The 23,040-nt window shown below is 39.0% G+C and overlaps 1 protein-coding gene and 1 long non-coding RNA gene across 3 annotated transcripts in view; one reads left to right on the plus strand and one right to left on the minus strand.

Annotated features, from left to right (window-relative positions):
* The window catches only part of LEMD3 (LEM domain containing 3), a 74,771-nt gene extending 72,018 nt beyond the window's left edge, over positions 1–2,753 (minus strand). Inside the window, 3 exon segments of the mRNA XM_074269723.1 lie at positions 1,169–1,514; positions 1,517–1,840; positions 1,842–2,753. Of these exon segments, the coding sequence (XP_074125824.1) occupies positions 1,169–1,514; positions 1,517–1,840; positions 1,842–2,753 (1,582 nt within the window).
* Positions 2,754–2,782: 29 nt separating this feature from the next.
* On the plus strand, positions 2,783–21,383 carry LOC141544057 (uncharacterized). 2 transcript variants are annotated; one of them, XR_012482531.1, is made up of 3 exons: positions 2,783–2,914; positions 8,435–8,568; positions 20,954–21,383. It is a non-coding gene; the product is annotated as an uncharacterized LOC141544057 (long non-coding RNA). The 2 variants fall into 2 exon arrangements; XR_012482530.1 differs by lacking the exon at positions 2,783–2,914 and having other exon boundaries at positions 3,138–8,568.
* The last annotated feature ends 1,657 nt before the right edge of the window (positions 21,384–23,040 follow it).

Raw genomic sequence — 23,040 nt, forward strand, 5'->3', positions numbered from 1 at the left:
ACTCATCTTCTTTGGCAATACAAAGAATGCTGGACTGAAAATCAGAACTGTGTAACCCTGAACCTTTCTGGGCCTTAGTTCTTCATCTGTAAAATGGGGAAAGTAGACCCCCAAAGTACCCTCCAGCTCTAAATTCACGATTTGCAATATCCTAAATACAGGATTTGTTAGCAATTTTTCTGAACTATGTCCAGAGGGTACAATTCACCATAATCCCCACCAAAGCCTCAATAATCATGACCAGAACAATAACTAGAAGTTATGCTCTTGAGTTACCTAAATGGGAATGTCATCTAGTGTAACTAAGAGACAAGAATCTCATTAGGGAAAAACAAATGGCCATAACTGTATTTAGCAACAGGTGAGGAGGGAATGCATTTTAACTCCAGAAAAATCACATGTGGGTATGTTGTTTCTATTCTCAATGATGTTAGTAAATATCATAAATTTCATTTTAAAAGAATTTTAATGAGCCATGGTGTCTTATTCTGAGAGGAAGTTTTCCTCTAAACAAGATGTTCCACAAGATAAAAAAACTTGCCAGTTATTATAAAAATTCTATCTACCTAAAGCAGATTTAATAAATTTCAAAACAGAATTAGAGAATTATGGAAAAATCCTTAAAAATTATAATCCAACCCCTCATCTTAAAGGCAAAAAAACCTGATGCTTCAAAGAGATTGTCTGACTTCCCCAAAGATCACATAGGAAGCAAAAAGCAAAACCTAAATTTAAATCCTGATTATGTGACTTAAAATCCAAACTAGTACTTATAATATATAGGTGATTTTCTGCTCCTTCTCTTAAATTCTTTGGCCTTTCTGCATAATCTGTGAGGTAAAGGATTTTCAAACCCAAAGATGATACTTAGACTGTACTATCAAGTTTGATAAATAACTTATGTTCTGTAACTTCAAATCTTTCTGATATCTAAAATAAAGTGATCACTGCAGAAGGGTCAGGGAACAGGGCCTGGAGCTGCGATTTCTCTGGGATATTCTCAATCAAGGCAAATCAGCACCTTCTGCAAAGCATTCAGCTCTGACTTAAGAGAATTCCCAGAAGTGAAATCACCCAGCCTTGCCTCCAAGGCCAAGAACTCTATGCCCCCCAAAACAGGAATGAGGGGGAAAGTGAAAGGGAGGGTCTTACCCTGGCCCATACTTACTGTTGAGTGCCCCATTCTCAGACACTCCCGTACCTCTCATGCCGAGGTAGGTGAGTCCGAGTATGAGGAAAAACAAGCAGGCAGCAGTCAAGAGAAACATGGACAAATAGTGGGCACTGAAGCCCCCCGTGGTGGACACTTCCTCGCGTTTAAACTGCTGCAGCAGCTCCTCCTCCGGTTCCGAGAGCTTCTGCTTGTTGTAGGTGTTTTTCAGGTAGGTATGATTGGAGCCCGTATGATTGGAGTGATTGATCCTGAGCGGTGGGGAGGAGGCGGCGGCGATCAGAGGGCTAGGCGGGAGGCTGTTGGCATAGACCCTCGGGGGGTCCAGGTGGAAGCCCCCCCCGCTCCGATGTGGTTATTGGTTTTGCGATCCAAGGGCAGCTCTCCGTCGGGTAGGGGCGCGGGCAGGAGTGGGGTCTGTTTCTTGGAGGTGAGGCGGTATCTGGGAATGGGGCTGCAGTCCAGTGGGTCGCATCCCCCTCCCTCCTCCGGACCCCGCCTCCGGTCTAGACTGCTGGCGGCCCTGTCATTCCCCGGGCCGCCGCCTGCGGCCGCCGCCGCAGGGTGCGGCGCCTCCCCCCGGGCGCCCACGGGGGCTTTGCCGAGGCCGCGCCTGGGCCGGGGCCGGAGCAGCGAATCGTCCCTGAAAAGCGGACGGGCCACGGCCACGGTCGTCCTGATCCTCCTCCTCCTCCGAGTCCGAGTAGTTCTCCCGGCAGCTGAAGGGGAGGAGCCGGTTGCCGTTCACGGGCCGGCTGGTCCAGCGCAGCTCCTCGCCCTCCGCTTCCCTCTCGCCGCCGCCGCCCTCCCCGCCTTCTTCCGCGTCCTCCGGCGCGGCCTCTCTCCCCGATGGCCCCAGGGGGTCCGGGGAGGACGCGGGTCTCCGGGCCCCCCACCACGCGTGCGGCTTCCTCCTCTCGGCGGGCTGGCCCGGGCCCGCCTCGCCGTCTGCTAGGGGCGCGGGCTTCGGTCCGCCGCGGTACTGCAGGGCCGCTCGCTCCTTCCTGCCGCCGCTGGCCTGGTCCCTGGGGCTGGCCTCGGCGTCCGACTCGTCCGAGCTGAAGCCCAGCAGCACCTTGCTGCTGCCGCCCGCGGCGGCCAGAGCGGAGGGGGGAGCGGCTGTGGCCCCCGCGGCGGCCGCGGCTCCAGGCGGGTTATCGGGAGCTGAGGCCGAGCCGCGACTGAGCGCCCCCGAGGTCCGCAGGTACGAGAGGTCACCCGAGAGTGGCCTGCCCCCCATGCTCGCGGCGGCCGCGGCCGTCCCAACCCCCGGCGGCGCCCCCACGGCCGCCGTGTTATTGTTGTTGCTGTTCCGCGTCTTGGCGCTGCGGCCCCCGGTCCGGTGCTGCTGCTGCTGCTGTTGCTGCTGCTGCTGCTGTTGCTGTTGCTGTTGCTGTTGCTGCTGCTGCTGCTGCTGCTGCTGCTCCTCCCGAAGCTTCTTCAGTTTCTTCAGGTAGACTGGCCTGGTGCTCTCCGTCACCGGACCGGGAGACAGGCCGTAACGGCGGAGCTGGGAGAAAAGCTCTTCATCAGAGAGCTGCTGAGCCGCCGAAGCCGCCGCCGCCGCCGCTGCAGCCGCCATTTTCTCTCCTGGGTGTTTTACAAGCTCCGCGCTACCGGAAGTGACGCGCCCACCCTAGACCCTGAACTAGACCCGTCGGCGTTGGCCTTCCCGAGCCGGCGGCGCCTGGGCCAATGGGAGGCGTGGGAAGGACTCACCTGAGCGGGAAGGGTCCACGTAAGGTGCGGCGGCGGCGGCGGCGGCGGCGGCGGGACGGCGGGGAAGGAAGGGAGGAGTGCGCGGACGCTCAGCGCGCGCGTCTCCGGGGAGAGGGGCTTCCCCGCCCGCCTCGGTTGGGTCGGGTGCGTGCGCCCGGCGTGCGTGGGCTCCTCGCGCCCAGCCCCGGGCTGAGCCCTCGGCTAGCACCTTGACCGCTGGCTCCACTGCGGACTTAGGTGACGGGAAAACTGCGGGGAGTGGGAGGGAAGGATGGAGGGGGTCCGCCCTACGTCAGGCTTCCTTTGTCTCCCCGTATCCCGGGCTTCGGAGAGCTCCCTGTCCCACCCTGCTTGCCCCTTAATTGTGATCTTCCTTTTTTTCTTTTTTTTTTTTAAATCCAGGAAAACGTTACTTCCCCAGCTGGGGGGCTTTTGCAGCAGGAAGAGGAGGAAGACTAAAGAGAAGGGAGGAGGAAGAAAGAGAAGGAAAGGAGAAAACGGAAGGAGAGGGAGAAAGAGAAATGAGACAGAAAAGGGAGATGGAGAGAGGGTGAAGGATAAAGAAAAAGGAAGGGGGGAAAGGAGGAAGGGGTAGAAGGAAAGGGAAGAGGAACAAGATTGAGAACGGTGGAAAGAGGAGGAGGAAGACTTGTGTGGGTTTCTGGACAGCTGGAGAACAGCGCTAAGCCAATGGTCTAAGGTCAAGGCTGCCAGGCCCCTAACAAAGTGTAAGGAACTGATATTTCTTCTCCCTCACCCCCACTCTCCCATTTTGACATATGGATCACTTTGAGTCTATGATGCCCAGCTTTATTTGTTTTTGAAAAGCAAGAGAAAAGTCTGGTTTTGAGAGTCCTACTCAATGAGGATAATCTGGAAGAGACTGCAAAACCGTTTTTGGTCATTTACTATTCTAGGAGCAGGTATACAGGGTTGGACATTATGAGTGAAGAATTTTTAATAGAGAAACCTTGAACCCTAGGTCATACCGTTTACTCCCCAAAATCCTGGCATTCAAGGCACATTCTAAAAATGCAAACAGTTGTTCCACTATGTATACAATCTGAAAATTTGCCCTGAAAACCACAGATACTTTTATCAGTCCCCTGAATACTACAAGAGAATACTTAGCAATGGGCTTCGGCCAAAGAATATTTTCTTGGGGAAAATCTTTAAACTGAATACCATTTCCTATCTCTGAAGATTTAAGTCTGAAGCTCTGGCACTAGAAATGTATTGGTTTTGTATGTTGAGGGGAAAATAGTTACAAACTTGCCTTGCTCACACATAGTATTTATCCCTTGTCTTGAGTGGGGAGAAATATATTATGTGTGTGTGACATGTATATAAGTATATACAATATGTATATATACAAACATACACATGCACACATTTACATATATACTTGTGTGGAAGAAATAAACCGCAAAACTATTCTAGTGGCGGACCTCAAACTTTCCCTTTCAGAGTCAGATAAATCTGATCTAACCACAAAATAAACAAGAAATAAACTAGGGAGGTTAATAGCATCCTAGAAAACCTAGATATGATAGACCTATGGAGAAAATTGAATAGGGACAGAAAGGAATACATCTTTTTCTTGGCAGTACACAGCACCTACACAAAAATTGACCATGTATTAGGGCATAAAAATCTCACAATTAAATGCAAAAAGGCAGAAATAGTAAATGCTTCCTTTTCAGACCACAATGCAATAAAAAGTATATTCCATAAAGGGCCAGGGAAAGACAGACTAAAAACCAACTGGAAATTATACCCGTGTATGTATATGCATGCACATTTACACATACTCTATATATACATTCATATATGAGGCTTATAGATGTTTTAATGCTGTCATGGCTAGATGATTGCAAATTCTTTAACTTGTAATGGAACCACAGAATTTCAGAGTTGGAAGAGACCCAAATAGCCATCTTATCCAGCTATGCCTTATTGCAGCATTCCTGAACAGCAGTCATCCAACAGGGAGATGAAGATGAGTGCATTTGTCTAGCATACATAGGAACTGAAGAAAGCAAAATATACTCTCTATTCGAGCCTATTATAAAGCACTTAGCACAGGGTTTGGCAAAGAGTAATCAGTATATAAATGTTAGCTACCGTTATTGTATTATTACCTTTCCTTATATACATATTAGAAAGGCTAGTGAAGACTACTGAGATACTTTCAAATTCCTGAATTTATTTGGTCCTCATTGCAAAAAAATGTCTTTGGTACATACTCATTCTTTTCAAACTAGTCTCAATTTGAGGAAAAATTAAGTAATTATTAGAATTGCCCAAAAGTAAAATGATTTGTCTTGGAAAGAGCATAAGTTTTCCCTTCCTGGAAATCTTCAAGAAGAAGATGAATGACCAGGTTAATTGTGTTTGTTGTGAGGGAAATTATTGAAGATCAGTTGTTGACCCACAAGTCCTTTCTAACTCTCCAGTTCTCAAAGATAGCTTTAAAAAAAAAAAAAAGTTCCAAAGCTTAAAATTGCCCCAAAACTTTTGAAACTCTTTATTTACAAAGATATTTATTGGTGGAAAATCTGAAATAATCTTTATGTGCCATTGTAGGGAAATGGCCAAACAAGTTGTGGCATATCAATATAATAGAATATATTTGCTATTAAAATGACAAATAGAAACATAAAGAAAACTAGTAAACCACACTAATCAAAAAGAAACCAACAAGAAGAGCATAAGTTTTTTTAAAAGTTATACATTAATAGATGTAAAGTGGGTAAATTGTAATTTTAATTCATCAATAATAATGAGATAAACTATTCCTGAGCTCAGCTCTGATAATAAGCTTAAATAATCCACTTATTCACTTAACTTCAGTTTCTTCCTGTAGGGGCAGCTGGGTGGTGCAGTGGATAGAGCACCAGCTTTGAATTCAGGAGGACCAGAGTTCAAATCTGGTCTTAGACACTTAACACTTCCTAGCTGTGTGACCCTGGGCAAGTCATTTAACCCCAATTGCCTCAGCAAAACAAAACAAAACAAAAAACAGTTTCTTCATGTATCAAAGGGGAATTTTGAGCAGTTAGGTAGCACAGTAGATAAGAGCACCAGGCTTGGAGTTAGGAAGACACATCTTCTTGTGTCTCTAGTTGTGTGACTCCCAGCAAGTCATTTATCTCCATTTGACTTCATTTTCTCATTTGTAAGATGAGCTGGAGAAGGAAATGGCAAAGCACTCCGGTATCTTTTCCAAGAGAATCCCAAACAGAATCATGAAAAGCCAAGCACAACTGAACCATAACAAAATGGGGAGTATAATACTTGCCTGGCCAATATCACAGCATTTTGTAAACCTCTAACGGGAGAAGAGTAGGACCTGTGATTTCATTAATATATAGAAACTTCAGCAGTCCAAAAGCAGAGGAGGTGGGGGCTTCAGTCAGTGCCCACTACTTTTCCCTATCTCTTTTAATTATTGGCTGCTTCTCTTTTCTGGTACATGGATTTACCTATCTGGAGTATGTGAGGATGGGACACTAAATAGTAAGTTTTAGTTAACCAATAAAATCATTTCTTCATTACCAAAATGTGATTCAGTTTTACTGTACTAGTCACATACAGACCTCACCAAGAAGGCCTGAATTCAAATGTTCCACCATTGTCAGAGTTAAACTGAGCATGAAGCTGTTTGATAAATTGCTTTTGAACTAAAAGACAAGAATAATACCAGGTTTATGCAGGGAGGGTAGTTTCAGATAAGTGTTGGCCCAGCACCCTTTCCTTCTAAGTTCTGAGTAAGAGTATACCTAAGAAGATAGACAATTTTCACTGAATTATTGGGGAACTGAATCTTACCCTTGCTTCCTCAGGATATTCTGTCACTTTTGCTTCCTCAGAAAATAGCTAGAAAAAATAAGGACACACACATTAAATAATAATAATAATACACTTAAGATTTGTCTCTAGAAAGCTAAAAGCCTCAAATGAGCTGAGATTTATAAAAATATAAACTGAAGAAAAAATAGTTTAAAACTAAGATTCAGAGCTAGAAGAAAAACAAAGCATAAAAATAATAATTATATCAGGGTTGAGTTAAGATTATTCAACCACTTCTATTTAACTCCTTTATCCTATTATTCACCTTGTATATATGGATTTCTCAATATAAACAAACACTCTATATTTGTTCTAGGAAATTATATATATAAAGATCTGTACCTCTCTAGTATTTATGGCTAGATGCCACTAGTCCAAGGAGATAGTAATCTCAAAGATAATTTTTTTTTCCCCTCTCTTAAAATTTTAAAATATAGAAAGACAGACTTTCCTGTGGAAAAGTTTCCATTAGAGAACCCAAGGGAAATACACATTTACCATCTTTGGATGGAGTTATTGTTAGAGTTAACCTACTTGTCCTAGAGAGAGGATGAATGCAGACATCCATTTGGATTGCCCTGAATGGTTCAGGGATTCTTTGGAAAATGTAAGGGGCTCAGAGGAAATTTTATCCTAAAAGAGGGAACATGATCTTCCAGTAAAGTCTCTTAGTAGTAGAAGGGAAAGAGTGGGTAGTCAGTCCACCCTGAGCTGGATAAGTATTCTTAGCTATTTGTGTTCCTTGTGGATCAATAACAATGCTTCTGTCTTGATATTCCTTCTTTTTCATCTGCCTAAGTAATCTTGCTATTGGGAAGGAAAAAAAGGAAGAGAACAAGTACTTATTAAGCATGTGTGAGGCACTGTGCTAAGTACTTTACAAATATTATCTCACTTAATCCTCAACAATCATATAAAATAAATACTATTATCCTCATTTTACAATTGAGAAAACTGAGGCAGACAGTCATGGTTCACATAGCTAGTAAATATCTGAAACTGAATTTAAACTCAAATCTTTATGACTCCAAGCCCAGCATTCTATCCACTGCAGCCATCAGGAAGCCTGGGGTGCCTTAAACTAACTGGACTGTCTTTTTAAAGAGTCACCCCGAGGTGTGTCTCATAATTCTCTAGTATAGTTGCTCCCACTCAGGTACTTATTTGTACCTCATAAAGGAATCATCTGGCATGGCCTGAATTTTTACAGTTACCTTAACACCTTGTTATCATCCCTGGTAGTATATTATTAACATTAAGGCAAGCATGATTAACTCCTTTTTTGCTTTTATCCACTCCAAGGACTATAGTCCCCCCTCAACACCAGACTTCTGGAAAAAGTAATCTACCTTCCCTAACCACCTACTCACTCTTCATCTTAATGTAATTTGGCTTTGGTTCCTACCACTCTAGAAATTACCCACTCAAAGGTCTGTAATTAAAAATTAATTGCCAAACAATGGCCTTTTCTATGTCCTTGCTCTGCATGACTATTCTGAACACGTAAGCCTGTTTTATACCGTTGTCTTATGTGACTCTGCCCTCTCTAGTACTATCTTTTTGGCCTACCTTTCCCTACTTCTCTATTAGCATTTCTTCCTAAAACTATAATGTCCATCCACTAAAATTGTGTCTTCTTTCCCTGTTTTAGTAATCTTATCCATGCCTACTTCAACTGTTACCTCTCTTTAGATAATTCCATATGAAGACTCACTCCAGGGAATTTTTGGTTCAGGGGAAGGACTCTACCTGCTGCCAACTTTATACAGCTTGCTTTCAGAAAAATATAATGAAGGTCACTGCCCGTAACTTCAGGATTCATGCAGGTATTTGCATGCATATCTTATTCATCTTTGCCCAGTGAATTTCACAAAGTGGGCAAATTAATAAGAATAAAATGAACAAAAATTTAGTTCTTCAATTAGATTTTAAAAATCAATTACACAAGTGAAGCATATTTTTTTGTACGTTATTTTTCTGTGTGTGTGTCTGTGTTTTCTTTTGCAACTTGGCTAATATGGAAAAGTATTTTGCATGCATGACTTTACATGTGTAATTGATATATTGCTTACTTTCTTGGTGGGGAAGAAATGGAAGAGAAGGGAAGAATTTTGAACTAATTTTTTTTTTTGATGAGTGTTAATTTTTTTATATGGAACTGGGAAATAATTAATAAAGCAAATAAAATATATATGTATATAATATGTGTGTGTATTTCAAGTCAACTGTTTTAATGTAGAATGGAGGAAACCTACTCCTGCAGCTGTCTGCAAATTATTGTCAGCCAAAAGGGTTACCTGTCTGCCACTAAAGCTAATGTAAGTGTAGACTATATTAATGGAAATACAATGTTCAAAACAAAATTTATACTCTGAATTGATCAAAGTACTTCTCAAGCATTGTGCTCCTTTCTGAGGGCTACATTTAAAAAATATTAATTCGGGAGTATTCCCAGAGGAAGGGAATCTATAAGGCCAGTCAATAAACATTTTTTAAATACCTACTATGTGTCAATCACTAAGTACTGGGTATACCAAAAAAAAAAAAAAAAAAAAAAAAAAAAGAGGCAAAAGACAATTCCTACCCTTGGAGTTCACAATCTAATGGAAGAGACAAAAATATACAAACAAGTTATATGTAGAATAAATAAGTAATTAAAAGAAGGAAAGCATTAAATTGAGAAGGAATAGGAAAGATTTTTATAGAAGATGGAATTTTGGTTGGAATTCAAAGGAAATCAGATGGGATAAGGAAAGGTTGAAAGAACTAAAGATTATTATGGAAAAAGGCATTATAGCTATTTTCAAATTTTAAAAAGGGATTATTATGCAGAAGACCAATTAGACTTACTCTTTGTTACTCCAAAGGGCAAAAGAACCCATGGTTAGAAATTAGAGAAAGGAAGATTTGGGCTCATGATGAAGAACAACTTTTTTTAAAAAAGTAGAGTGGCCCCGCAAAATGGAATGGGTTTTCATTATGAAGTAGAGATAAATAGTCCCATTACTAAAAAACTCTTTTTGCAGAGAATGGGGTCATAAGGGTCAGCACCAGTTTAAAACATAAACATGTGTAATATATATAGATGAGTGACAGAAGATAATATAATAACATCACAAAATAGTAAAAAGTGGTGGGAAAAAAACAATTTTGCATAAAGGTGGGAATAACACAATTAAGTCATGTCATTTCAAAGATGAAATTAGTGAAGGATCACAAATACATGGAAAATATATTTGTCAATGTTTTTCTCTCTGGCAATCTATTTTTGCCACCAATAATAATAGCTCTTTGATATTTCATACCTCTGTCCTCAGTGTTATCCATTAGGAAGGCAAAATAATACTTAAGAAAATAATTTTAGAACGATTAGCTATCCACAGAGGAAATCTGAGATGGAAGCAACATAATCTTCAAAATATTGATTGATAATTTGACAAGATACTTTAGGGCTAGAATCTCATAATTGTAAAGAACTTTGATTACCAGGCAAAGGAGATGAAAATTCTGGTAGGCAATATGGAACCACAAAGATTTTTCAGATTTGTGACCAGATCTATGTATAAGGAAGGTCAAACTGGCAGCTTTTTTTGAAGATGACTTGTTGGAGGAAAAGATTAGAGAGATTAAATTAAATTAACCTTTTAAATTAACAAACTGAGGAGGTCCTGCATAACTAAGTGAGGTTGGCAGAGAAAGTTTAAAGTACTGTTAAGATTACTCCCTAAGGCAAGCAGGGAAGGGCATTTATGAGAACTGCTCAACCTTAAGGTCCTACTACTCCCATAAAGGTCTTGGATAATCCTATTTTATTGTATTCCTTCAGAAAACCAAGTTAAGTCAAAGCCATGGGTTAAATTCCCTTATAAATCTATCCATGACCTAGGCCATGTTTGCTGAATCCCTTTGGGTTAGCTTGCCACTGCATTCTGCCTCATAGTATCTTTATTCTTACCCCATCTCTCCTCCATGCCTCATGGTGTCTTTCTCCTTTTTATAGATTACTAACCCTTTTGGGGTACTAAACTGTTCTGTGGATTTAGTCTGCCAGTCGATGATACACTCCTACCTCCTGATGTACTCCCTTTCTCCTGGTTAATTGTGAGTTCCACTAGGGAACTTATCTTTTCCATTATTAATTGTTAAAACTCCATCTCACACCCCCTACCAAAATAAGATCAAAATGGATACATGATTTGGGAATAAAGGATGATACCATAAACAAATTAGAAGAAAAAGAGATAATTTATCTGTCAGATCTTTGGAGAAGGGAGAAATTTATGACCAAAGAAGAACTAGAGAACATTATGAAAGGTAAAATGGGCAACTTTGATTACATTAAATTAAAAAGGTTTTGCCTAGAAACTAATAGAAACAAGATTAAAAGGGAAGTACAAAGCTGAGAAAAAAAATCTTTACAACCACAATTTCTGACAAGTCTTATTTCTAAAACATAAAGAACTAGATCAAATTTTTAAGACTATAGATCATTTCCCACTTGATAAATGGTCAAAGTATGTGAAGACAATTTTCAGATGAAGAAATTAAAGTCATCTATAGTTATGAAAAAATGCTCTTAATCACTATTGATTAGAGAAATGCAAATTAAAACAATTCTGAAGTGTTACCTCACACCTCTCAGATTGGCTAAAATGACAGGAAAAGATAATGATAAATGTTGGAGGGGATGTGGGAAAACTGGGACACTAATGTCTTTTTGGTAGATTTGTAAAATCCAATTTTACAACTGGAGAACTATGCCTATTATGCAAACCCTTTGACTCGGCAGTGCCATTACTGGATCTGCATCCCAAGGAAATCATAAAGGAGGGAAAAGGACCCACATGTGCAAAAATGTTTGTAGCAGCTCTTTTTGTGGCAGGAAAGAATTGGGAAATGAGTAGATGCTCATCAGTTGGGGAATGGCTGAACAAGTTGTGAAATATAAAGGTAATGCAATATCGTTCTTTAAAAAATGATGAACTAGCTGATGTTAGAGAGACCTGGAAAGATTTACATGAACTATTGCTGAGAGAAACAACAGGACTAGGAGTACATTGTATAAAATAACAGCAAAAATGTGTGATGATCAACTACAAAAAACTTGGTTCTTCTCAGTGGTGCAGTGATCTAAAAGCAAGCCCAGTATATTCTGAACAGAAAATGCCTTCTGCATCCAGAAAAAGAACTAAGGAGATGGAATGTAAATCAATATACAGGATGGTCATTTCTTTTTTCTTTTCTTTTTTTTTTTTTTTAAATCTCTTCCATGTTTTTTTTTTTTCTTTTTGTTCTGATTTTTCTCTACCAACATGATTCATAAAACTATGTATGTTAAAAATAAAGAAACAAAGAAAAAAAAAAAAAGGAAGGGGAGGGGAGGGAGAGAAAAAGGTATCCATCAAGGAGACAGGATAGGGAAATCCAAAACAGTGTAGCTAGTGGGAAATGAAGAAATGGTCTCCTTAAATGAAAGTTTGGGAGTTTGTAATTTCACTCTCCCATCAATCAGGGTGGGGCAGAGTATACTGATGAGTACCAAGGCTGATTGGTACTTGATGAATGGAGAGATTTCCCATTGATAAAGTCCCTGGAGGCCTGATGGAGAAGTTAAAGAAACAATGTAACCAAAAGAAAAATAATCAAGTAGAGAAAAACTTTTATTTGGTAAACAGATCCTATAAAAGTCTGACATCCCGAATATATAAGGAATTGATCTAGCTTTATGAACAACACTCCATGTTACAACTTTGGAAGAAATAACCAATGAATTTAAATATTTACAAATGAAGAAAAAGTGAATGTTAAATAGCCATGGAAAACTGTTCAGTCTTTCTAATAATCAAATAGATGAAAATTAAAGCAACAACTACAAAATTGTGGGAAATAATCTAAAAGCAACTTTTGAGAACAGATACATTATTAAAATGATACTAATATTGAAATTGTGAATTGATGTACAATATGGAAATTAGGTATGGAGTGGATTTTATTTAACATACAAATGAACATGCATAAAATATGAAGGATTCACTAGAGCCCATGGGGGAATAATACAGAAACTGAAAATTGTGAAATACCCTATTAGAGTATTTAACACTTTGGGGCTACTTAAAAAACAGTCCCATTCCCCTTCCATGTTCACCACCTAAGTAACTCAAAGTAGTATTTACAGGGAAGACAAGTTTCAGAGATTCTGGTGCCTCCATTCCTTTCTCCCATATTGATTATCCTTTCCTTAGAATCATAGGTTCTGAGTTAGAAGAGACTTTAGAAGTTATCATTTTCAGTCCCTTCATTTTACAGATGAGAAAATTGAACCCTAGAGAACTGAGATGATTAGGCAAAAGGAACAGCTTTTAAAGAAATTTCCTTCTAGGAAAAGGATTCTTTAACTTTTCTGCATCATGGACCCCTACTCAGAATCATACTTTTAAATAATTGAAGAAAATGCTAAATTTCAGTTAGAGGTAAATAAAAATAAAAACAATTTCCTCCCCATCTCCACATTCACAGACTCTCTAAAATTTGTTTATAAGGAAGATATATTAGATGACTGATGTCCAAATCATCAAACTTACAAACTCTTGCTCTCGCAAGCTTACCTTTGAATTCCCTAATGCTGAAAAGTTCATTTTTCAAGAACTCTAGTTCCCATGTTAAAAAAAAAGAAACAAAGTCAGAAGAAAGTTTTCTAGTCTAAGTTAGTCTAGAAGTTCAAGAGAGAAATGCATTTTTTCTTTTAAAAAATTTTAAATAGTATTTTATTTCCCAATTGCATGTAAAAGCAATTTTTAACATTCATTTTTATAAGATTTTGGGTTCCAAATTTCTCTTCTTCCCTTCCCCCTTCTAAAAATGGTAGGTTTTGATATAGGTTATGTATTTGCTGTTATATAAAACATATTTGCATGTTAGTCATAGTTATGAAAGAAGAAACATTAAAAAGGAGAAAAATAGAAAAAGAATAAAGTTAGTGAAAAAAATACTTCCACCTGCATTCAAATTCCAGCAATTCTTTATCTAGATGTGGATAATATTTTTCTTCATGAATCCTTTGTAGTTGTCTTTTTTTGTATTGTAATTATTGTATAATTGAAAAGAGTTGTCATTCATAATTAATCACTGCACAAGATTTAATGGTATTGTGTACAATATTTTTCTCATTCTTATCATTTCACTTTGCATCAGTTTGTACAAGTCTTTCCAGGGTTTTCTGAAACTGCATGTTCATCATTTCTTATTACATAATAGTATTTCATCACATTATATACCATAGCTTGTTCAGCCATTTCCCAATTGATGGGCATTTCCTCAATTTCCAACATTTTGCCATCATGAAAAGGGCTGCTATAAATATTTTTGCACATTGTAGATCCTTTCACCTTTTTATGATTTCTTTGGTTTGCCTTTTGGGCATAATTTCAAATTGCTCTCTAGAATAGTTAGATCAGTTCACAACTCCATTAACAGTGTTTTAGTATCCCAATTTTATCACATCTTCTCAAACATTTATCACTTTCCTTTTTTGTCAAATCAACCAATCTGATAGGTTTGAGGTGGTACCTCAAAGTTGTTTAATCAAAAGTGATTTTAGAACACTTCTTCATATATCTCCAGATAGCTTTGATTTCTCTATCTGAAAACTACCAGTTCATATCTTTTGATCATTTATCTATTGGGGCATAGTTTGCATTCCTATAAATTTGACTCAGTCCTCTATATATTTGAGAAATAAGGCCTTTATCAGAGACACTTGATATAAAGATTGTTTCTCAGCCTTTTGCTTTCCTTCTAATCTTGGTTGCATTGATTTTGTTTATACAAAAGCTTTTTATTTTGAAATAATTAAAATTATCCATTTTCTATTTCATAATGCCACTTTTTGTTTGTGAATTTGAATGGTACATATATATTTAGCATTGATATTACTTTATTATCTATGGTACTTTTTAATAAAGTGTGATTCCTTCCTTATCTCTTTTAATTAGGTCTATTTTTGCTTTTATATAGTCTGAGATCAGAATTGCTACCTCTACCTTTTTTACTTCAGCTAAAGGGAAGGGAAGGGCAGAGAAAAATTTAGAATTCAAAATCTTATGAAAGGGAATGTTAAAAATTATCTCTACATGTAATTAGAAAAAATAAAGTACTATTAAATGAGGAAAATTTCTTAAGAAAAAGAAAAAATATTGTTTAAAAACACTACATGCTATGACTGTTCAAGAACCAAGGTTTCCCCCAATTTGGACTCTTCTTTCCCTATATAAATTGTTGTTTTCTGCATATGTGCTCTGTTCTCATTCTATTTTTTAATTTATACTTGAAGGTCTAGCTCCATTTAATTTAACAAACATCTATTAAAAGGACTTTGTATATGCAAGAATCAAATGTCCTTAAGTCAAAAGGAAAAATAAGACCTGATTCTCAAGGAACTTACATTCTACTAGAAAGATACATACAAATAAAAATGAATGAGAAGTAATTTAAGGCAGAGAAAAGCACTAACAATTGGTGGGATCAAGGGAGTTCTTTAGGAAGTGGTACCTAGCAGCTTGGTGGCACAGTGGATGGAGTGCCAGGCCAGGAGCCAGGAAGATTAACATTTGACCTCTGACATTTACTAGTTACATGACTCTGGACAAGTCACTCAATCTGTTTTCTTCAGTTTCCTCATCTATGAGCTGGAGAAGGAAATGACAAATTACTCCAGTATCTTTGCCAAGAATACGCCAAATGGGGTCACAAAGAATCAAATATGACTGAAAAATAATTGACCATCATCACCACGTGATCTGGTCCTTGAACAAACTAAGACTCTTCAGAGGTAGAGTCAAGGGGAATTGGATGGTAAACATGGGGATGGCCTATGATGATGACTTTGGCCATCGTAGGATGGCCAAAAACTGAATCAAGTTCAGAGACCAGCTAGGACTTCAATACAGATCAAACAATGAACACAAGAGAATAAATTCCAGAAAGATAAGCAAGACCAAATTATGTTAGGTGAATGATTACGTATTTTATCCTAGATGTATCTTGGAATTCCTAGAGATTTTTGATCAGAAGAGTTTTTTTAAAACTCTACTTTGTTTTGTACAAACAAAACTTGTAATGTCCTAGTTAGCTTTCTGGAGGTCTTGGGACCAGCCTTATTTTCAGCAAAATAATCACCAGGAGAATAGTCAGGGATAAAGTCCAAAGTCTTTATTATCTCCTTCACAGTCTGTCTCCTTCACCTGGGGCTCCGCTTTCTGCAGGCCCTCCAGAATGGGCCTTGGTTTCAGTGTAGGAAACACAGGACACAACAAGGCTGATGAAAATTGAATGTCTTTCTTCCAGTTCTTGTTGGCTCTTATATACTCTATTATAAGTGCATCATCATAGGTGTCAATCCTATAGAATAGCGGTCAACTTGTAGAACCAATATAACTACTAAATACATGTAAACTAGAGAATCATTATCTTAATTACACTGAGTTAACACCTTGCTTTAGGATTAAATCAATCATACTGAGCCTAAAGAGTTCCTGCCCTTTATAAAAACTAATGCAGACAAGATTAGAAGGGAAACAATAAACTAGGAAAACATTTTTACAGTTAAAGGTTCTGATAAAGTCCTCATTTCTAAAATAGAGAATTGACTCAAATTTATAAGAAATCAAGCCATATCCAATTGATAAATGGTCAAAGGATATGAACAGACAATTTTCAGATGAAGAAATTGAAATTATTTCTACTAATACAAAAGAGTATTCCAAATCACTATTGATCAGAGAAATGCAAATTAAGACAACTCTGAGATACCACTACACATCTGTCAGATTGGCTAGGATGACAGGGAAAGATAATGCAGAATGTTGGAGGGGATGTGGGAAAACAGGGACACTGATACATTGTTGGTGGAATTGTGAATATATCCAGCCATTCTGGAGAACAATTTGGAACTATGCTCAAAAAGTTATCAAACTGTACATAACTCTTTGACCCAGCAGTATTACTACTGGGCTTATATCCCAAAGAGATTTTAAAGAAGGGAAAGGGACCTGTATGTGCAAGAATGTTTGTGGCAGCCCTCTTTGTAGAGGCTAGAAACTGGAAACTGAGTGAATGTCCATCAACTGGAGAATGGCTGAATAAATTGTGGTATATGAATGTTATGGAATATTATTGTTCTGTAAGAAATGACTAACAGAATGAATACAGAGAGGCTTGGAGAGACTTACATGAATTGATGTGAGTGAAATGAGCAGAACCAGGAGATCATTATACATGGCAACAACAAGATTATACTACGATCAATTCTGATGGACGTAGCTGTCTTCAACAATGAGATGATTCAGACTAGTTCTAATTGTTCAGTAATGAAGAGAGCTATCTACACCCAGAGAGAGGACTATGGGAATTGAGTGTGTCCCACAACATAGCATTTTCATTCTTTCTGTTGTTTGCTTGCATTTTGGTTTTCCTTTTCAGGTTTCTTTTTCTTTCTAGGTCCAATTTTTCTTGTTTGGAAAGATAACTATATAAATATGATTTAACATATATTTTAACTTATTTTACATGTATTGGACTACCTGCCATCTAGGGGAGGGAGTGGGGGGAAGGAGGAGAAAATTTGGAGCATAAGGTTTTGCAAAGATAAATGCTGAAAAATTACCCATGCATATGTTTTGTAAATAAAAAGCTATAATAAAATAAAAAATAAAATAAAATTCTACTTTCTCAAACTTGTCCAGGTCACATTAATCTTTCCTTCCTTTGAACTCTGAACTCTTCACTATATTTATCCAACCTGTGCCCCACACTTCCAACTCTGGATTTATATAAAGTTTAATGGAGGGATAGAAAACATCCTCAAAAATTCACATTTCTTTGACCTTTCCCTCTTCCCTATCTACTCCTTCAGAGTTTACTTTGGGAAGCAAAGAACATAGTACAAATCTGTGTCTACTCAGAAGTGGGTAAAAGGTCCCTAGCTCTTGTGTAAGCATTCAACATTATTTCTGTCCTGGATTGGTGCTATTATTCTAAGTTCCAATAAATTTTTTCTTAAAATTAAAATTTTTAATCCAAGAAGAATTGATGAGTTTTCCCAATACATTTTAATGCTTATGCTTGTTGCAAAATGGTTTGGCAAATGAGTGACTCTGAGATAAAACAGTCAGCTTGTTGCTTAAGGGGTAAAGTGCTGGTCTGGAGCCAGAAAAATCTGAGTTTAAATCAGTTTCAGACAAATGTCTGACTAACTGTGTGGCCCTAGGTATGTCACTTTACCTCTGCCTCAATTTTCTCATCTGTAAAATGAGGATCATAATAGTATCTGTCTCCTAGGATTATCATGCAGATCAAATGAAATAATATTTCTAAAGTAGTTTGTAAAATTTGAAGTGTTATATAAATGCCAGCAATTATCGTTGTTATCCATGTGAGAAAGGAAAAGAATTAGTCCCACAAAATATTGCATATCAAGTTAGATTTAAAGAAGGATATTTTTAATAGTATTTTATTTTTCCAAGTACATGCAAAGATACTTTGCAATATTAACCTTTGCAAAACCTTATGTTCCAAATTTTTCTCCTTCTCTCCTCCCTTCCCCACTCCCCAAGACAGAAAGAAATCTGATATAGGTTAAACATTTGCAATTTTTCTAAATATATTTCCATATTCATCATGCTGCACAAAAAAAAAAATCAGATCAAAAAGAGAAAAACACGAGAAAAACTAAGCAAAGAAACAACAACAACAAAAAAGGGGAAATATTATTCTTTGATCCACATTCAGTCTCCATAGCTCTCTCTCTGGATGTGAATGGCTCTTTCCATCGCAAGTCTATTATAATTTGAAGGATATTCTTTATTACAAATTTAGACCTTAGAAATGAGGGAGATGGAGGTGTTTCATAAATCTCCACGTCTAAGCTAGTAAGGAAAATGGGAATTGGGCTTGAAGGCAGGAGAAGTGGGAAGGAGGGAAACAGTTTCAGAAATGTATTCCCAGATTTCTCACAGGTCCCATCTTGCTTCCTTTTATGTTCAGGGAGGCTTCTCCTGGAGAAGTAAGGTGTTATCTGCCCCCTCTTCTCCTAGATAGATGGTTTGGGATCTATGTACATTGTAATTGGTTGACAGGTGAAAGGAAAATGGAAAGTAGATAAAGGTCTGCCCCACACATAGAAGATTACAGATGGACCTAAAAAACTCACCCTTGTTTGTGAAGGCAGCATAAAAAGAACAAAGGTGTCAAAAGTTTTTCATAGCCTAAATTTAACTCAAATCTCTGAAGCCAGTGCCTACACTGGGGGACTGTGTAAATCATTTAACATTCACTTAGGGACTTTGTTTGCTATTTTGCATACTAGCATGACTTGCATCTATGACATGAGTTAGCAAGCAATTGCCCAATTAGAACAGGCTCTAACACAATCTCATAAAAAGTAAAGAAACATAAAGACTCACAGGAGCCCATGAATAATCAATTGAGCTCTCCTCAATTTTCTAAGTCTTACCCCCAAAGACCTACAGTACAGTGCCATACTAAAGTTTTGACCTCCCTTCCTATTCCTACCCCAACAAGAAAAACAATTTTGCAGTTGCTAAAGAGACAACCTCATTTCCAATAACTCAATATCATCTGAAAAACTCACACCATAAGGCAGAGTTCGCTTTTGTCTTCCTCCAGGGACTCAGTTGTTGCTCCTCCAATTCTAGGGCAAAGCACTTTTGGCACTCCTCTAGAAGGTTGGGGTTACAGAAACTCTAGCCAAAAGCTAGATCTCCTCCAGAAGGATAGAATAGAGGAACTCCCACTTGACCTCTGCTGGCATTTCTGGAATGTTTCCTCCATTGGCTCTCCATGGTTTGGTCCAGGAATTCTTTTGTCTCAGAAATTCATCCCCCTCTCTACAGGAGACTGAATCAGGCCCCATTGTCTCCCTGAGGTTGAAAGATTATACCACTGACTTTCTCTGCCATCTTTTCAGTGCTATGAGTTATACCATAGACAATGGCAACATTTTTTCATCCCTATCTTTCCAAGGTTTCTATATCCTAGAGAAAGTTATGATAATATACCTAGTCTCACTTGGAACTTAGACGCACTTTTAGCTAGATTTTCTGGCAATATAGATTCAATAATACAATAAAATGAAATACCAAAAGATTATTGAATAGTTAATAAAAGATTTACTTATCCAAAGAAGAAGGATATTCAATGAGGATATGCACTAAAGACAGCCAGACCATCTGTCTCTTGCTTGAATTGCCTGTTATGGTCTGTCAGCCAAGCATGAGAGAGTACTTGGAGTTCCAGGTAGTTTTCATTTACATAACCAAGAAGTGACATCCAACAGCAAATTATCCCTTAACTATGTAACCTCAAGATGGTACAAATGGTTTTTCTCCTACCCCTCCTATAGGAGAAGCTAGAAGAGTTTTGACCCTTCAGAGATGTTAAGAGAAAGAGTTGGAGGACAGAATTATTATTCTCTTTTATTTATTTATTTTATTTTATAATTATAATTTTTTTTGACAGTTCATATGCATGAGTAATTTTTTACAACATTATCCCTTGTACTCACTTCTGTTCTGAATTTTCCCCTCCTTCCCTCAATCCCCTCCCCTAAATGGCAGGCATTCCCATACATGTTAAATGTGTTATAGTATATCCTAGGTATAATACATGTGTGCAAAATCGAATTTCTTGTTGCACAGGAAGAATTGGATTCAGAAGGTAAAAGTAATCTGGGAAGAAAGACAATAGTGCAAACAGTTTACACTCAATTCCCAGTGTTCCTTTTCTGGGTGTAGCTGATTCTGTCCATCATTGACCAACTGGAACTGAATTAGATCTTCTCTATGTTGAAGATATCCACTTCCATCAGAATACATCTTCATACAGTATTGTTGTTGAAGTGTATAATGATCTCCTGGTTCTGCTCATTTCATTCAGCATCAGTTGATGTAAGTCTCTCCAAGCCTCTCTGTATTCCTCCTATTGGTCATTTCTTACAGAACAATAATATTCCATAACATTCATATACCATAATTACCCAACCATTCTCCAATTGATGGGCAGAATTATTCTCTTTTAAATCCACTGAGTAGGCCACTCTTCCTGAGTTAAGGGCCAATTCTCTCATATGAAGCAATGTAGCTTCTCACCTCCTTCTGCTATGGCGGAACTAATCAGGGTTTTGTTTTGTTCTTCTAGGTTACCCAAGTCATCATTCAGCAATACAGGATCATCCAAAAAGTGGAGTACACTTCAACCCTGCCTCAGTGAGAGACACCCCAGGGAATCAGATAAAGTGGTTTACCTAGGTGGGGCTGATTGAGTCTTGAGCTAAAGAATTCCAATCCTATTCAAATGTAGATTTTCCATTCAATTCAACTCAGAGTGTCCCAGCCCCAACTAAGACATTTAATATAAAAGAGCCAAACTAAAACTTTCTCTTTGCAAAGGTTCCAAACACTACAGCTATGCCATGCTTGGGATGCCAAGGAGCCTCTGTCCACTGGAATATTCTTTTCCAGTGACATCCTCTTTATCCTCACCTATTTCCCTAACCAGACTTTATGCCTCTCTGTCAGGATTTCTAACCTAACTTCCAATCCCCATAATAAACTCTTTTATCAATCTAGGTTTTCAGGTCTGTAAATTCTTTTACAGAGAATTTCTGTGCTGCCAGAAGGGAGTCCCTAAAACTCTCTATCCTTGTGCTGAATCCCAAGAGGTTGAAGGGGAGCCATACCTCTCCCTGAACCCCGAACCTGCCACTAGACCTTATCATTTAACTCCCTGACCACCAGAAAGCCTAATCTCATTTTGGTTCCCTACATCTAAACCTTGTAATTTTTGTTCTCTGACTGGGAACCTAAAAGAACTAGACATCATTTGGTAACCAAATGGAACCCCAAAACTCTCAACACTCAGAACCACATTGGGTTTTGAGCTGTTGGAGCAGTATTCTCCCAGAGAGAATACCTACGTTAACTCTGGACAAGGTAGAAGACCTTTTTTCTTTCCCTATTCTGTAGCAAATCTAGACACACGAGATGCTATAAGAATTTGGGAAAACTAAAAGCTTTTACCTGTCCACAATCTAGACATACCTCTGCCTCTAAAATCCTTCCTTGAGCAGAAATACTTGGCTTGAGGAAACTCCTTCTGTGCAGCCCCTCCAGAAACAAAGGACCTTCCTTTGCATCTTAAGGCACTTCCTTTTTTTCTCACCAGAAAGCCCAACTCTCTGGCAGGAACTCTGAGAGAGGAAAGGAAGTGTCTCTTTAATACTTCCCCCTCCCCCCAGACCAAGGAGACACATGGCTGTTCTGGGGATCCCTCTCGGGGGTCCCAGGCCAGCACTCTCTTTGATCTGTTCTGGGAAGATAAATGGAGAAACTTTAAGAGAAGCGATGCTTGAGTCCTCCCATTCCACTATTAAATACAATGGAGTTCCTAATGGTCAGGCTGTAGCCACAAGGAGAAAGGATACTGAATTGGGGCGAGCTTGGCTTCTACTCCTGGGAACTCCAACATGGAATCAACAGAGGAACCCCTGGGTAGGATTGCATTTCTTTCTCCCTCACCCTCCTTCAGCATCTCTGGTCTTTCCCCCCCCTCCCCCATAGAGTGGGGATCCAAGAGGAATCAAGGCCTGGTTCAGACTTCTCCCATATGGCTTGGCAACCTGTTATTTAAATGCTCCTATCCTTTCCCCTTCTTGGGGCACTATACAGTGGGGAACTGGGGACTCAATCTTATCTTCCCAAATCTCTGGAAAAGTTTTCCACCAACTTTTAAATTAACAAAGTTTACCTGCAGTCTGGATAAGTGGGCCACGTTCCTCCCAGAACTTTTACCTGGCTCTTAAAGAAGCCGCAGCTTCCAGCCCCTCAGGAAGCATGCTTGTCCCATACATTTTAAAACAGGACTTGGTTTCCCTGATTTCTATTATCCTGCCTTAGAGCAGTGCCTCCTGTCACAGACTTTTACAAAGACAGGGGGCTCCAAACTGCTCTCGGTTTTTTTTTTTGTTTTTGTTTTTGTTTTTTTTCCCCCTAGCCTCAGGGCACTTGCTTAAACCTTGTGGAAGCTCCTTGTGGAGAGATGAATAGCCCAGCTGTGAAAAGCAGGCTGTGTCCTTTCTCTCTCTCTCTCTCCCACCCAACTTTACAGGTGGAAACCTTTCATTCCCAGCTCCTAATTTTCTCAGTCCCGCGACCTTTTGCTCTTAGCATACTCTCTCCTATTTTTCTGGACTGGCATTCTATGCCCCTACCAGCAATTAAAAATTT

The sequence above is a fragment of the Sminthopsis crassicaudata genome, chromosome 5 (genome assembly GCF_048593235.1).
Source record: "Sminthopsis crassicaudata isolate SCR6 chromosome 5, ASM4859323v1, whole genome shotgun sequence".
NCBI lineage: Eukaryota > Metazoa > Chordata > Mammalia > Dasyuromorphia > Dasyuridae > Sminthopsis > Sminthopsis crassicaudata.